Source organism: Dama dama, chromosome 11 (genome assembly GCF_033118175.1).
Source record: "Dama dama isolate Ldn47 chromosome 11, ASM3311817v1, whole genome shotgun sequence".
Taxonomy (NCBI): Eukaryota; Metazoa; Chordata; class Mammalia; order Artiodactyla; family Cervidae; genus Dama; species Dama dama.
This window is the reverse complement of record NC_083691.1, coordinates 61,053,879-61,071,070: the sequence shown is the minus strand read 5'-3', so window position 1 is coordinate 61,071,070 and position 17,192 is coordinate 61,053,879. Positions and strand designations below refer to the sequence as shown.

Here is a 17,192-nt window from a genome sequence, read left to right as displayed (position 1 = left end):
GGGCAAAGCAGTATTCGCCCTTTCAGAGATCACTGCTTTAAAATAAGCAGCTTTTAACATTTCATGTAGTTCCTGAAGTGACGTCTTACATGAGTTTTTTTTCCTATTTCATGTTAGGGAATGGCCAAATCCTGTGCTGCTGAAGCAACCAGAAGAAAGCAATTTGAATTTGCCAGTTTGGGATCCTCGGGTATGTAACTTATTAAAGCTTTCTAGGAAAAGGACACTTCTGTAAAGTGAAATCTAGTTAAGGATAATTCCTCTTGTTCCTGTTCATCTTCCTTCTGTGTAACTATAGTCCTTTCCCTCCCTTTACGGTGTTTTTGGGTGCAGATGATTTGTCTCTCCAGTGCTGATCCAAATGTTAGGGCATTAAAAATCACCCGTATAAGATTTGATGAGTGGTTGTATCAACCAGGATGTCATAATCTATTGTTTAAAGCTGTCTTACAAGTAATTAGTTATTAATAATAAAATATTGACATATATAAAACATGTACTTCTCTGTGCAGTTTAAAGCAGATTCGTGGTCCCATGATAGCAGAACTCTCACCTTGCATTTTAATTTGCTTTTAGAGTACTGATTCCTGAGTAACCAAGGGGAAGGTGTGGAAAGAGGATAGAGGACCTTTGGACCAGATAATCCTCTTTGCAGTTACTATTATATTTCCTTGGTTCTAAAAGACCATTGTTTATAAAGTGTACCATCAATTTAAAAGCTTTTCAAGGGAAAAATAAAATTTTGCAGAGTTTTTTTTTAAGTTTGACTACCATACACATCTGACTTCAGAAATAAATGTAGTTGGGGAGGGGAAATGTTCTTCTTAGAATTGAGGAAATGTAGTATTAAAATATATTTCATATTCTTCAGACTTTTGGGGAAATGAAGTGAGGACAACTGAAATAGGAGAATAGATCAATTATTCTGCTTCTAATTTCACAGGTAAATCCATCAGATAGGTATCATCTCATGCCCATAATCACCCCTGCCTACCCACAACAGAATTCTACGTATAATGTGTCCACATCAACTCGAACAGTAATGGTAGAAGAATTTAAACAAGGTAAACCTGTTAGCCCTGTTGCCCTATACATATTCCCACAAGTTTTGGTTGACAACAATTTTATTCTATTGCAGTTACGCCTATTATTTCTAAAAATTCTTTAAAATATGTATTTTTTCAGTAATTGGTTTTGCAAAGTATGTGATAATATTAAAAGGCCAAAAATGAAGCCACTCCAGTCTGGTTGAAATTGACTTTTGTGTTCTAAGAAAGAACATAATAAATTTATACTTTTTTTTTTTTTAACTTAGGGATTTGGTGGAGTTAGAGCTTTGAGGGAAGGGTAACAGGAGCTATGATGCTGAGTTTTCAGAATCTGTGTTTCTTTCTCTCTTTAGGTCTTGCAGTCACAGATGAAATTCTTCAGGGGAAATCAGACTGGTCCAAACTACTTGAGCCACCAAATTTTTTCCAAAAGTATAGGTATTTGAAATTTTGCATTGTGTGTGTGTGTGTGTGTGTAAGGAAGAGGAATATTAAACTTACAAAGTTAATACATAATAGGTGACATTTGTCATTTGAATAGTTCAAGTGAGGTAGAGAATAGGTTAGCAGAAACCCTAGGTGATAAGAAAGTCTGTACTCTAGTAGTATCAACCCAGTATTTGTGGGGTTTTGGTTTTAGTGAATTGTTTTTAATTAGAGGGTCTAGAATTAATTTTGTGAAAATCAGAGCATGTTTCAGTTTTCATAAATGTGTGCCTGTGTTAGCTTTTTTGTTCATTGGGAGGGAGAAAGAAAAAGTAATGATGGAAAGTCAGACTCTAACAATAATTTCTGGCTTTTTCCCCCCTGACTGTTGCTGAAAATTCTTCACAGACATTATATAGTATTGACTGCCAGTGCATCAACAGAAGAAAATCATCTAGAGTGGTAAGGCTACTCTCTGCCTACTATGTAATGATAACATATTTATATGATGCTTTATCATTTCTAAAACACTTTCTTACCTTTCAATTATTAAATATTATAGTGACTGTTGTACTTGACCATGGAGTATCAGTGTTTCAGAAATGCCATCAAATTAATGTTTCAGAATTGAAACTGACATGAGATAAGGATATATGCACAGACTTTTGCTTTTTGTCACTTCTCAGAGTCAGATTTAAGCAAAATTGTGAGGCATTTGAATGATTCTGATACCTAGTATGTAACCATAATGTGTATAGAGACACATATATATACACACATGCTCCAGTTATGACTGTTTTATGGCCCTAAAAGGCAGTATCTTAGATCAAGAGTGCATCAAACAGATGGGTCCTTCTTTAAAAAGAAAAGAGAGGAAACAATTCACTAAGTAACTTTTCATTTACTTGAATGGTATCCTAACAGGGTCTCTTAATACATTGGCCTGAATTTTTTTAATGAACACATAAAGCTAGATTTAGAAAATGCAGAGAAACCAGTGATCCAATTGCCAAATCATTTGGATCATAGAAAAAGCAAGGGAAATCCACAAGAACGTCTACTTCTGCTTCATTGACCACGATAAAGCCTTTGACTGTTGTGTGGATCACACAAACTGGAAAATGCTGAAAGAGATGGGAATACCAGACCACCTTACCTGCCTCCTGAGAAACCTGTGTGCAGGTCAGGAAGCAACAGTTAGTACTGGACATGGAACAACAGACTGGTTCAAAATTGGGAAAGAGAGTACATCAAGGCTGTATATTGTCATCCTGCTGATTTAATTTATATGCAGAATACATCGTAAGTGCTTGCCTGGATGAATCACAAGCCGGAATCAAGATTGCTGTGAGAAATATCAACAACCTCAGCTATGCAGATGATACCACCCTAATGGCAGAAAGCGAAGAGAAACTAAAGAGCCTCTTGATGAAAGTGAAAGAGGAGAGTGAAAAAGCTGGCCAAAAACTCACCATTCAGAAAATGAAGATCATGGCATCTGGTCCTATCACTTCATGGCAAATAGATGGGGAAACAGTGGAAACAGTACAGTGATAGACTGTATTTTCTTGGGCTCCAAAATCACTGCAGATGGTGACTGCAGCCATGATTAAAACACTCTTGCTCCTTGGAAGAAAAACTATGACAAACTTAGCATATTAAAAAGTAGAAACGTCACTTTGCTGACAAAGGTCTGCATAGTCAAGGCTGTGGTTTTTCCAGTGGCTGTGTACGGATGTAAGAGTTGGACCATAAAGAAGGCTGAGCACCAAAGAATTGATGCTTTCAAAACTGTGGTGCTGGAGATGACTCTTGAGAATCCCTTGGATAGCAGGGAGATCCAAGCAGTCAATCCTAAAGGAAATCAGTCCTGAATATTTGCTGGAAGGACTGAAGCTGAAACTCCAATACTTTGGCCACCTGATGCAAAGAGCCGACTCATTGGAAAAGACCCAGATGCTGGGAAAGATTGAAGGCAGGAGGAAAAGGGGACAGCAGAGGATAAGGTGATTAGATGGCATACTGACTCAATGGACATGAGTTTGCTCAAACTCTGGTAGATAGTGAAGGACAGGGAAGCCTCGTGTGCTGCAGTCCATGGAGTCACAGAGTCAGACACGACTTAGCGACTGAACAACAAAATCATCATAGCTTATATGCTATTTGGTTTACTTGGATATAGCTTCCACATTTAACATTGAAAATTCTTGTCTGTGTTTTTATTTTAGGGTTGGGTTAGTAGAATCTAAAATACGTGTACTTGTGGGAAATTTGGAACGGAATGAATTTATTACTCTTGCCCATGTAAATCCCCAATCATTCCCAGGAAATAAGGAACATCATAAAGAGTAAGTTAATTATTTTTTAATATTTTATTTCTTAAATAATGTTACCTGACATATGTATATTTAAGATCAGTTATAAGATTGCCATGTTACATAGCAGTTATTGCTGGAGGATGGAGAATGATAAATCATATACTTGAGCATAAGTGATCATGCATTAAAACTAAGTACATGTTGGGAATTCCGTGGTGGCTCAGTGGTTAGGACTCTGACTCTCACTGCCCAGGGCCCAGGTTCAATCCCTGGTCGGGGAACTGAAATCTCACAAGCCACATGACGAGGCCAAAAAAAACCAACCAAGTACATGCTATGTTGCTAGCCCGCAGACCTCAGCAAAAAGGTCCATCACAGCCAATATTTGGAGCATCCTTAAATACATATTTAGTTAGTCATTTTCAAAGCATTTAATCTGCTTCATAATAACACAGGATAACTTAACAGTGTTTTTTAAGAATTTGGGCCAAACCATTGAAATTTGTATTTGTGCTTCCAATTGTTAAAAATTAATGGAAATTCTTACATTTTATTTTATAGCAACAATTATGTATCAATGTGGTTCCTTGGAATAATTTTTCGGAGAGTAGAAAATGCAGAAAGTGTTAATATAGACTTGACACACGATATACAGTCGTTTACTGATACAGGTAAGACTTTGTCATCATCGAGCTGTGGCACTCAGCCTTGGCTGTAGTGCAGTATCCTCTGTCTAGGCTGGCTGTATTTTTATAAAGTTCCACAATTGGTTAAATGAACATGAAACATCTATATTATGAAACTATACGCTGCCCTTAAAAAAGTAAAGGCATGATGAAATAACTTACAAGATCTTGAGGAAGGAGAGAGGTGCAGACCAGTAGGTATAGTATAGTATCATTTATATAAATCAGTAAAGAAATGCATGCATTTTTGGTTAAAAATCATAGACTATCTCTGGAAGGATGTATCAGTTCAGTTCATTCGCTTAGTCGTGTCTGACTCTTTGCGACCCCATGAATCACAGCACGCCAGGCCTCCCTGTCCATCACCAACTCCTGGAGTTTACTCAAACTCATGCCCATCAAGTCGGTGATGCCATCCAGCCATCTCATCCTCTGTCGTCCCCTTCTCCTTCTGCCCCCAACCACTCCCAGCATCAGGGTCTTTTCCAACGAGTCAGCTGTTCACATGAGGTGGCCAAAGTACTGGAATTTCAGCTTCAGCATCAGTCCTTCCAATGAACACCCAGGACTGATCTCCTTTAGGATGGGCTGGTTGGATCTCCTGGCAGTCCAAGGGACTCTCAAGAGTCTTCTCCAACACCACAGTTCAAAAGCATCAATTTTTCGGCGCTCAGCTTTCTTCACAGTCCAACTCTCACATCCATATGTGACCACTGGAAAAAGCATAGCCTTAGTTTTTTAATAAAAGAAACTGGCAGAAATGCTTTTAGGTCAAGGAACTAACTGGGTGTGTCTTAGAGAGGCCACTTCACTGTATACATATGAATCCTTTGAGTTTTGTACCATGTGAATATATTAACTTTTAAAACAAAAAGAAGACTAAAGAAACTCTGTAGGTGATTTTTAGTTTGTGCAGCCAGTGTTTATAACCAAAATCATAAAGATTACTTGTTTTTTGACTTTTATTTTACATGAAATAAATATCAGTCAATACAGACTTGCTGAATATGTTTCAGAATCAGTGAAAAGAATCTTTCACATCTTCTAAGACCATCTCTGTGGAATATCTTAATATTATTTGTTATAAATGTGGGGTTGTCTTAATGTGAAAACTACATTTATACTATTAATATTCTTGGTTAGCTCATCTGAGTTTTTCTCTTGAACTAGCACTCATATTTATCATGAAAATGCAGGTTTCTCTGCATCACCTTACAACTACTGAATCATAGGCTCTGGGAGTGGAGCCAGAAGTCTGCACATTGAACATGCACTCCTGAGGGTTCTTTTATAAGCAATGTGGAATGAAAACATAGATATAAAATTTTCAATTCTAATTTGGACTCATTTTTTCCAAAAGGAAGGGTTTGGGAAGCTCTGTTTATTACAGGTTTATAAAATGTTCTCCATGTAGGGATATTGAGGCCCCAAGAGATTATATAATTTACATTTCCCAGTAGATACTGTGCAGAAGAAACCTCCCACCCCTCTCCAGTTAGCTTATCATATGAGTATTCGCAGTTAACACACACTAAGTAATTTATATAGTAGTTAATAAAACTGGCTTTCTTACGAGGAGTGGGAATCGGGCTACGTGTGTGTCAGTTCTGGCAGGGCACTCAAGGCTGCTGAGTCTTGTTTGCCTACCTGCGTGGTGAGGGTGCAGTTCTCGGTGGTTTCTCGTGTCTAACAGTCTGTGACTCCTATAGTAAAAGAAGCTTCATGGGGGAGGAGAGCTTGAATTGCATCTTGTATATATGGTACTAGGATTAGCTCAGACTTGGGCTGGTAGTTATGAGAAGAGATTGCCCTTAGGGAAAACAGCAGAAAAACAGATTTAAGAAAACTTTTTTCCATACATTAATTTTGTTAGTGAGATTTAATTATGGGAAAGTCTTAGAAGTTGGACATGAGGAAACTAGTCAGTACTTGAAAAGGATTGTGATGTGAAAGTGTTTTGGAAGTATTTGTTCTGTAAGAAGAATATGTTTTTGTGTAGTGATGTGGAGATATTGAAGGTACATATTTTAGAAAAAGAAAATAGCATCCTTTCTTTAGAAGTTTCCCATTTAAACATACTGACTTTTGTTACAGTGTACAGACAGGCAAACAATATAAACATGCTAAAGGAAGGAATGAAAATTGAAGCAACTCATGTTAAAAAAAAACAACTTCATCACTACCTTCCCGCAGAAATTCTTCAGAAGAAGAAAAAGGTGAGTTTGTACTCACCTCTCCAGTCTGAACCCGACACATGATCCTAGGCCCATATCTGCATTTTTACAGCACCCAAACCTATTGAGAAGGTTTGGGAAAGTACAGGCAATTCAATCTAGGACTAAAATCTTAACCTTCATTAATCACAAAATATCTTGTTTTATATGTATTTCAGAATTGAAACCATTTTTCGCATATACTTTTTGAAATCCTAAAAGCTTTTCCCCTGTTGCAGCAAAGTCTATCTGATGTCACTCGAAGTTCAAGTGGACCTCAATCCAAAAGATCCTCTCTGGATAGCAATTGTTTGGACAGCTCCAGAGACACTGATAATGAAACACCTTTTAATTCCCCAGTGTCTGCAAACAAGCCTTCCAAGCCTGATATTCCTCCTTCAGGGGAGACAGAGAGGTCTGCATTTCAAAATTTTCCTTTCAGTCTTCAGTGTATTTGAGGATAATGTAAACTTCTGTACTTTTGCTAAATATCTTTTAACTGTTAAAAAAAAATTATTTTGTGAGTTACTAGTCACTTTCTTATTTAGAATTACTTGACAGTTTGTGGTAATCCTGTGGGATGTGGTCTAGGTTTATGAATATATGGGAATATTAATAGGTAAGTAAACAGAAATGTCCAGGTTTTCTCTTTAATTTTTCCTGTTAATTCTTACTGGGTCCTCTTCCTTTCCCCACTGTTTTTTCTTCCTTTGGTGAAATATTAAAGTAGGAGTACTTGAAAGAAGTAATTTAAACATTTAGTTAAGGTTTTAAATACATACTATTTAAATAATTTAATAATGATAATTTAACACTTTCTATAGGAATAACGCTGAGCCTGCTGCTGTAATTGTGGAAAAGCCACTGAGTGTCCCGGCAGCTCAAGGGCTATCTATTCCTGTCATTGGTGCAAGTAGGTATCTGTACTTTGCTTAGTTATGAGTCTATTACATCTGTATTTAATTACTAAAACCTTTCTTTTTTCCTTTTCAGAAGTCGACTCTGCATTAAAAGCTGTATCACCCCCAGCTGTGTGTACCATTCCTACGGTAGTAGGACGAAATGTCATTCCTAGGGTCACACCTCACAACCCTGTCCAGGGGCAGCCACATCTAAATGGGATGTCAAATGTAACTAAGAATGTTACGCCTAAAAGACCCCACTCCCCATCTGTAGATGGGTCCTCTAAGAGGTTGAAAGACATAGAAAAGGTATGATTACAGAGTCAGTGGTTATTCTGTAGTCGATTTTTTTTTTCAAGGTAAACTTAAAGTAGTGCTAAAGAAGCTCACAGTTCTTCATAGTTACCTTAGTATTCCATTAGAATTTGACCATTTAAAAAGAATATTTCCCTAAACCCTAATAGGATAATACTAATTGTTCATTCTGAATTCAAATCAATAATATGTCTAAAAATTTGAATGATTAGTCTGAGTTTCTCCTTGGCTTACGTAAAAGTCATTATTAGTAACTAAATATTTATTGAGTTATAATGGTGATCTCCTCTGCCTCCAGTAGGTGGTGGTATAAGTATTCTATTATCATCTCAGTAGATCAAACTATAGAAATTAAGGGTGTCAGTTAAATTCAATCTGATTTAAATTCTCTTTGCTGACCAAACCTGTTTGTAATGTTTTGACATTAGCCTGGTCACTCATTAGTTTCTCATTTTATGTAGACTTATATGGTTTTATAGGTAATAAATAGCACCTATAAATAAATAGTACCTGTTTAATTTAAAGTAATAATAGCACCTCATTTTAATGTTTATATTTTAGTTTATTCGACTTGAATCAACATTTAAGGAATCACATGCTGCTGAAGACAGAAAAAGAAAATCAGTGGTAAGTATATTAACAGTGTGCTTAAAAATACTTAAAGAGCCATGTATCAGGAAAAGTACTATATTCAAAAGTAGATCAGATTTATCTCTTAACTTTTAGTTATGACTTACATCATGTAGAAATAAATATTTGCATATAGGAAAGTTTTCACTTGTATGTAATTCTGTTTTTAGGATGCCATTGGAGGAGAATGTATGCCTATTCCAACTATTGATACGTCACGCAAAAAGGTAACAGATAGTCTAATTTGTAAGTAAAATACACAGGTACGAGTTCATAGGTAATCTACAGGTACAAAAAGCTCATTAAGAAGAGTCTATAGCACTAGGGGAAGGAAAGGGCTAATAAGATTTTGTCCGTGTCCTCCATATCAGCAGTGTAGTTGCAAGTTGGGGATGGAAATAGCAGAGTATATGAGCCTAAATGTATGTATCTCAAAAGTCTAGAAAGGAGGGGGTTGTTCAAGATTTCATGATTTATTCAAGGTATGTTCAACTTTTGTTTTTATTTTAAAAAAGCAGTTTAGTGCTCAGCACAGTAATTCCTACCAACACCGGATAGTCTTTTGTTGTACCCCATTGCTTACTGATGAAAATCAGGCTTGATAGTTGGGGACCACACTTACTAATATTTTGGAGGAACCAAATATACTGGTGTATAGAGTAAATATCTTTGAAACATGAGCTAAAGAGCCCCTAAATCTTAATTTAAATATTTTCAAGGGGTTAACATTTTAGTTTATAATGTAGGTGCTCGTGTTTCTCATTGTAGTCAACTGTCACCCTGTCAGATTCCCCAGCATGTATTGGCAATTCTGAAGCAAATTAGAAAATATCCTCATACTTTGTGTTGTAGAATTTGTACAGTTTAACATAAGAGCGAGTTACAAAAAACAGATGTGTATAATTATATAATGTATGGTAATGGAAGAAAAAGTGTGAGGTGCATATTAAAGTGTGAAATGAAATGTCTGAGTTTTACTTTAAAAGATTTCAAGTATAAAGGGCAAGGGGTATAACACAAACAACTATGGCAAAATTTTAATAATGTCTGAGTCTTCATTGTGGCATCTTCATCGTCCTTTCTATTCTTTTATGCATGTCTGAAGTTTTTCGTGTTTTTTTTAATGGATGCCTGTATGATATAATTGTTTAGCCGAGGTAACGTGAAAGGGGAATTACTTCTTGCAGTCTTCTCTTAATGACTTGAAGCTAACATTACTGTTTCCATCACACAACTATCTGTATTTTAGGTTTCTATCTTTGTTTCTCAGTTTCATAGACTTGCCTTCATTATGTAATAATCTTTAGTGTCTTCAAAAGCCTTCATAGAGATGTTGCTGAATTATGCCATCAGTAAAGTTACCTACCCTAACTGCAAAGTCAGTTTTCCTAAAAACTTATCTTACAAGTTGGGTTATTCTCCATGAATGTTGTACAGAAACTTATTGAGAGCAATAACTCGATATCAAGTTTCCCTCTGTATCACACACTCATTTCTCACCTTGCACCCAGAGAATTTCGTGTTTAGTGACCGTAGTCTTCCTGTTTCTCTTTATCATTGCCTGACTCTGAGGAGGACTTTGTTCTTTGTGCATTTCTCAGTGTAGAAGTGTCAATTGATTTTACACAGCCCTCTTTTTTATTCATACAGCCCTTCCACTTCTGCCCTTTCCCTGTCCCTTTGCTTTTCACCTGTTTTTAAGTCCCCCAAACAAGAAGTACCTATGAACATTGGGAGAAAGTATTCAGCGCATACTTGAGTGTACGGGAACTTAGAGCTCTTGGCAAAAAACTCAGACTTTTGTTACTGTTTTACTCACTGGACCTTTATAATATGTATTTGTTTTTCCTTCTTTGTTTCTCTTTCTTTCTAACAGAGACTGCCCAGCAAAGAACTACCAGATTCATCATCTCCAGTTCCAGCAAATAACATCCGTGTCATCAAAAATTCCATTCGGCTGACCCTAAATCGGTAAAAGCAGTGCCTCCTTACTAAAGTGAATATGCAATCATTTAGTGGCATAGATGCATCCACTCTTAAAAATAGAGTGAGCTGTCACACATAAGATAAGGTGAAAGTTACAGTCATCCGCCTAACGACCTTGAAGTGTTTTTTGAACTCTCACACTTTGACCTGCAGATGCTGTAGCATTCTCTCATTGATTGCTACATACACTTCTCTGAGGATCACCTGCTATCAACTTGTCATCTGCAATATTATGACTTTGCGTTGGAGGTTTTACTGCCTTAACTTTCGATGCTTATTTCTCTGTTATGGGAACCAGTTCTTGGCTCTTTGGACACTCGTAAAACAAGTCCTGAAATATCCACGACCCCCCCACCCACCCTTTTTTTAAAGTCTTATGTTGTAATCATTGTATAGAACTGAAAAAATTGGAAAAAAAAACAAAAAAAAGCCTTGTAATTTTCCAAATGTTAACACATTTACTTTAGCATTGAAGCCACTTTGTGAAACCTGAGATAAATGAATGTGAGGTATCTTTTCTGCTTTCCTCATTTGTGTAGATGTACTTTTTGTCTGTTCTGTTGATTTAAATTATTTTTTTCTCAGATTGGCACATGAAATATTTAAATTTTATTTTTTTGTGCCTTTCTGTCCAAATGTTGCATAGTTACCAGGGAGGATTAGTCCAGTGATTACATAAGAGTTGGGCACCATAAATTCTCTATATTTTGCCTCCTGTGGAGGCCTTTGAAATGCATCTTTATTAAGAATCAAAATATAACCAGAATACTGAAAGTCAGTATATGAACGGTGAAATTGTTACATAACCTATCTCATGCCATTCTTGTTAGTTGACTGGTATTTTTTACTGAGGAGCAACTCAATCCGGCATCACCAATAAAGATACTTTAAGTATGGCAAACTTGTATTTTTGACGTGTACAATTTAACTTGGCATGATAATTCCTGACCATTACGTACCCCCACAACTTCAGTTTCTTCATGGACTAGGCATGCAGAAATAAGCAGTGGATTTTATTGAGACCTAAAGGCATCTTTGAAGACATTGTTACCAACCATTAATTGGCTCAGGACCTTTGTAATTTTTATTTAAATATGAGTTGTCTTTTTTTACACTGCTTTTTTCAGTCCTTTTCTTAATATTTTTTAAGTTTCATGAATGCATGCTCCATTTATTGAAATCCATAACCATGTAATTCTTGTAATATGTTGATTCAGTGTTTTGTAAATGAAGTCGTATGTATTTTCAGAGTATTTTTGTATGTACTGTAAGATAACCATCTTTTCAAAGAGAAAACTTTAAAACCTTTACTGTCTCTCTTTAGTCTAATTTTTTAAATATGGATTATGCTTGAATTAAAATGAAAATGTATAGATTACACAGCCAGGAATGCTGGTATATATTACCTTCTTCATCTTGCACTCACCATTTAGCAGGTCTAGTAGGAAAAACAAAATGGTATATTTGAATAGTGCAGGGAGAAGCCCTTAGTTGTATAGTTTACGGGACACACGGGATGCCATTTAGCCATTGGAGTCATAGTCCATTTTTTCTTGCAAGCCCTTTACCATTGAGCTGAAATAACTTGAATTCTAATTGTCAGAGAGCAGTATCCTTCTCCCCTCCTGTTCCTGACCCCTGTCTACATCTCTGAAATGGAAATTCTAGTGTTTACCTCTGAAGTTTTCCTTTGTGAAAGTTCAAGAATAGCAAGGAGAAAACAATGGTGGTTCCTTTTTTACTTTTTACATAGGAAAAGACAAGAATGAAGTCCCATGACCAAATGGTAGCTTCCTTGGCAAAGCTGTTTTTTTAGCTGACCCTTTTCCTTTATTCAGGTATTTTGAGCTTTGTTTTATAAATATTCTATTTGAGCAGAAGTGCATGATTATGAAAGGACTGAATAATTGTCATGTGACTCAAAACATTAAAAACTTCTTTAAGGGCTTTAAGAATTCTTTATACATACATCCAAGTTTCACCTACTATGTAAACCAATTCTTTGGAGTAACTAGTGAAGTTTCTCTTTAATAAGAAAGCAACAGGCCTAACCTTTGTACTATAGTATAGTCATATCTCTTGTTTTAATTGTCCATTCGACATGGGGTTAAAGACATAGCCAAGTGTTTAACTCCTCAGAGACAGCATTCTTCAACCTGTTTGCTGACTGGTTCGGGGAATTGATGAGATGCTTTTGAGATGGTGGGTTTGGTCAGAAATGAAGTGTTTTCTATCCCAAACAGTAGGTAGAACAATCAGTCCAGTTGACCCTTGAACAACACAGATTTGAACTACACAGGTCCTATATGTCACCTATACATATTTTTTCAGTAAATATAGTACTTGTATTTTTATCTTACAGATCTTTAAGTAGGGGAGATCACAATATGTAGAATCAAAAGAACTAGGGTTTGAGTCCTGATTCTATCCAAACTGTTTCAGCTTCCTGCCCTTGGGTGAGTCATGTATCAATTGGTAAGTTTTTGAGACAGAGTTAGCAGTACAAGTGTTTTCAGCTGGGATGAGGGGTTCAGCACTCTGCCTCCTGCATTGTGCAAGGGTCAGCTGTACATTTTGTTACTATGGTAGGAGATGGGGTTCCAAGTAAGTTAAGAGGGAGAAGGAATGGTCTGTGATTATGTGCTATGTTCAGAGGCACTGGGTGAATGTGTTTGATTCTAAGATGTGTTTTATTTCAAGTATAACTAGAAATATATTTTATAAAGTCAAATAACCTGTATGTAGACAACACATTCATTTTCATGACGGTATTAAATTTTAATCTTAACTTTTCAATGACTGGCTCTAAAGAATAATATATATCAAAGAAACGATTATCTGCTAGTTTAAACCTTAGGGATTTAACTACTTTGAGAGACAGGATACATGGCTTAAAACCTTGTAAAATTAGGCGAAGAGGATTTTACAAGACTATGTTTACAATAAGAGTTTTTGTCTTAAGACAGCAATTTGGTAACATTAAAATGTTTACTGTCCTATATAGGCACAGAGAGGTGAAGACGAACAGTGTCAAAATGGGCTAAACTTATTTTCCATGGTGTCCACCACTTCAAAATAGGAACTCCCAACTTGCAAGATCATGGACTGTAGGGAATCCCTTGCAAATATATATAAGAAGTTTTTGTTCATATGCATATTTCTGAGGGGAAGTTCATACTTTCATCAGTTCTCAAAATGGTTCATGACACTAAGAAAAAAAAAAGTTAGGGACCACAGCTTTACAGGATTGAATAATCCCAAACTTTGGAATTTTCTTAAGATTTTTCTGTGGTATATTTCTGAAAATGTACTGTGGCTCTTAACTAGTAAAGTGGGCTAATGAAAGACTCTGGAATACTGAGTTTCTCTTTTCAAGTTTCTTTATGTATCTCAGATGAAACTTTGTCAGTATTTAGAAAAAGGCTTATGATTGGATTTATAAATGTCTTCATGTTAACTTCAATTCATTAGCAGGATCAAACCAACAAATTTCAACGTAGGAATGATCAGAGTAGAATAGCTTAGAATAATCATTAGAAATGGTAAAAAGCAGAATTAATAATTAAAGATCCTAAAAAAATAATAAAGATTCTAATCCTTTGATTTGGTAGCCTTAAATTTCTTATTCCTCCATGTTTGTGGTTCAGACTGAACAGACCAATAAATAGAACTTTAGTGTAAAAAAATTTTTTTAATAAAATTATACGAGTGCGTAAATAACTACCTATTAAACCTTCCAAAGCTTGGAATTTAAGTCATGATAATAGTGATGAATATAGTGCAAGCGATAGAAGAAAGCCAGTCTAAAAAATGGTAACTATTTCCTTAGGATTTTTTAAAAGAATTGTACAAGGTCAGAGCCTTCCCAGATTTCCTATTTTTTTCTGGAATTTTATATTTGAAGTTAGTTGAACATAAGATTATCATCAGGCTTGCTCTAATTTTTTAATGTATTGCTGCATTTTTAGCAAGGACCCAAGTAATTACCTTAAAAAGTACTTAGGATATATTTGAGGTAAATGGTGCTACATCACTTCACAGTGTTAATGTAAAATGAATGCAGCTGCTGCTCCTTTCTAGTTAGCTGTTTGTGTAATTCATATTAATTTTTCCTGCCTTTTATTTGGATTGTCTTAATTTCTTAGTTGTACACATGAGCCTCATTGTCTGGAATAAGTAATATAATAAACTTGCTTTGATAAATAGGTATTGGTGATTGACTGATATTATTTGGGAGTAACTTAAAAGTACCAGATGTCTTTACTTATTTTTCGGACTGACAACCAGTTGATCATTTACCTCAGACTCTGACAGATAATGGGATTCACTATCTGCTTAATACAAAAGCAAAGCTCATACTCAGTTTGCCTTACACGGAATATCTGATTAAATATTAGCAAGCAGTAGCATCTGCCTCAAACATTGGGGGCAAATTCTATCACCCTTTTGGTCAGCATCAGGCAAGCAGACTTCTCTGCTAATGGCAGAATAGCAGTGCATTTAGCAGTCAGATCTTGAGTACTGTCCACAGAAGTACAAGCTACAGATCTTGTCACCTTCTTGTTAATGAACTGTGACTTGTTTGTAGTCAGCACACCTGTCTTGAATCTAGTACTGAATTCACAAATAAGAACCTGTGTCTGCATCAAGATATTAGCAAGCCACTCACGGCCCCAGTGGAAACACACTTGACATTTATTAAGCTAATTAGCAAAGCCTTTTGTATGGATTGAGCCATGGATAACAGAAGGACTTCTAATAGTCACTTGTAAAGTACACTGATTGGAGTGCCAGCTAACCATACCCAGAGCGGGAGTTTCTGATGAGGGCAACTCATTGCTCCTAGGATCTAACTAACACAGTTATCATACTATGCTTCATGAGTTAGATTAACATCATAACAGGTTCTTTGTGGATCTGACTGCATGCATTAAGCTATTATGGGCAAGATAGAATCTGATACTTTTAAAAGCACATGTCCTAAAAACTATCTTTCAAACCATATGAGCCAGCCAAACTTTATTACTTACTAGTCCTTAAAAACCCTTCTTGCCAACCTCTGATTACTAACATTTTGAGCCTAATGACCACATAAAACTTTCCATGATAACCTGACCACAATCTATCATCCTACCTCTGTATCGTGTTACTTTTCAACATTTCAGTTATTTAACTTGCATAATTTTTCTGTTTACCTACTTGCTTTCCCCTGAGAGGTTGCAAGTTGAGAGTAGGGGCCTCTATCCAAGAGTCTTTGTGTAGTGGGTGCCCAGAAAATTCCTGAAGAAGAAAATGAGTTAGTCCTGTTTAGTTGGTTGGTTTTTGATAATTTTTTTTTTTTAATTTAAGAGGCTCATCTAGAATAGAGAGGCCTGATGAAGGAACTAAGAAACAAAACTTAGTGAAAATCATTAAAGTATGTTTCTCAACTTTTTTTACTGTGAAAATCATTAAGATACATTTTTCAAGCTCTTTCAACTATAATGCTTGGTTTAAAACATTTTATATTGTAAACCAGCACATGTATACATATATGAATATGTATGTGTAATTTATATATGTATATACACACATACATAATTGAAGCAAGTTTCACAAAATGCTTTCCTTACTGTGGCAAGATGCAGGTTGCCATTTTAAGTGCTAGCTATGATTTCACTAAGGTGATTTCACTACGTCTCCTGAGTTGTGACCTGTTAATACAATTTGAAATACACTACATTGGAAGTTTTCGTCCCAAAAGTTCATGTCAAATTTGAATCATCTTTCTTTATACAGTCTGTTCTAGAATGCAAACTTTAAGCAAGTAGTACCAAAAAGACCCAATAGTATAAACCATAAAGGAGAAGTAGGTGAAATATAGCTATGCCTTTCTCCTAAGGAAAAAGGTTACCCCAAAACATCTTTGCATCAACGGATAGCAAGAGGGGGAAAAAAGGTGAAAGCCAAAAAATCATTTAAGGGCAAAAATTGGAACATTTGAATGATCTTTATTTTAGTATTGGTCAGTTTACATTAGCTGGCCAAGGGATGTCATCGAACCCTGGATGGTGGACTAGGGGATAGACTAAAGAATGACAGGTATATCTTGTTAACCAAAAGTCACTCCAGTGAGATGTATCAATTACTCATTTGGAAAATTCTATTGTACACAGCTTTCATATAATATTCCAACATAGTCCAGGAATTCATGGATACCAGAAAATTGGCATCCAATAGTGAAAGTATCAACATTCCCATCTCCTGCGAAATTCTAGAGCATAATTTTAGATGTTTAACATTTCCTAAGCACTTGGGATGTGCCTTTTAAAACATTATGCACTTAATCTTTACAGTGATCCTAATGAGGTAGCACTGTTGTCCTTATTTTACAAATGAGGAAATTGAGGCTTAGAGGGTTTATGTGATCAGCTCTGAATTGCGTAGCTATTAACTGGCAGACTAGCACTCAGTTGTATCTCCCATTTATGAGAGAACTTAGATGAAGGTGTGGATCAAATTCCTGCCACACAGCATTCTCCTGTGGAGTCTGGAACTTTTGAGGGAAACCTGGTCGGCAGCAGTCATTTGTGCCAGGCTGCAGGGGACACTGTGGCTTCCTCCAGGGAGCCTGGAGCTAAGACCCAGGAAAACCCATCTCTGCCCAGGCTCAGCCACTTATATCTGT

At 36.1% G+C, this 17,192-nt stretch overlaps 1 protein-coding gene across 4 annotated transcripts in view; it reads left to right on the top strand.

Annotated features, from left to right (window-relative positions):
* The window catches only part of PAPOLG (poly(A) polymerase gamma), a 32,180-nt gene extending 17,452 nt beyond the window's left edge, over positions 1-14,728 (top strand). For 3 of the 4 annotated variants that reach the window (XM_061155387.1, XM_061155385.1, XM_061155384.1), the window contains exons 10-23: positions 118-190; positions 944-1,064; positions 1,403-1,487; positions 1,884-1,937; positions 3,704-3,823; positions 4,355-4,464; positions 6,574-6,695; positions 6,932-7,107; positions 7,517-7,605; positions 7,686-7,903; positions 8,471-8,536; positions 8,710-8,766; positions 10,416-10,510; positions 12,888-14,728. In XM_061155387.1, the coding sequence (XP_061011370.1) occupies positions 118-190; positions 944-1,064; positions 1,403-1,487; positions 1,884-1,937; positions 3,704-3,823; positions 4,355-4,464; positions 6,574-6,695; positions 6,932-7,107; positions 7,517-7,605; positions 7,686-7,903; positions 8,471-8,536; positions 8,710-8,766; positions 10,416-10,510; positions 12,888-12,918 (1,417 nt within the window). In that variant the 3' untranslated portion in view covers positions 12,919-14,728. Of the gene's footprint in view, positions 1-117; positions 191-943; positions 1,065-1,402; positions 1,488-1,883; positions 1,938-3,703; positions 3,824-4,354; positions 4,465-6,573; positions 6,696-6,931; positions 7,108-7,516; positions 7,606-7,685; positions 7,904-8,470; positions 8,537-8,709; positions 8,767-10,415 lie in introns of all 4 variants that reach the window. The other variant, XM_061155386.1, reaches the window with a different exon arrangement.
* The last annotated feature ends 2,464 nt before the right edge of the window (positions 14,729-17,192 follow it).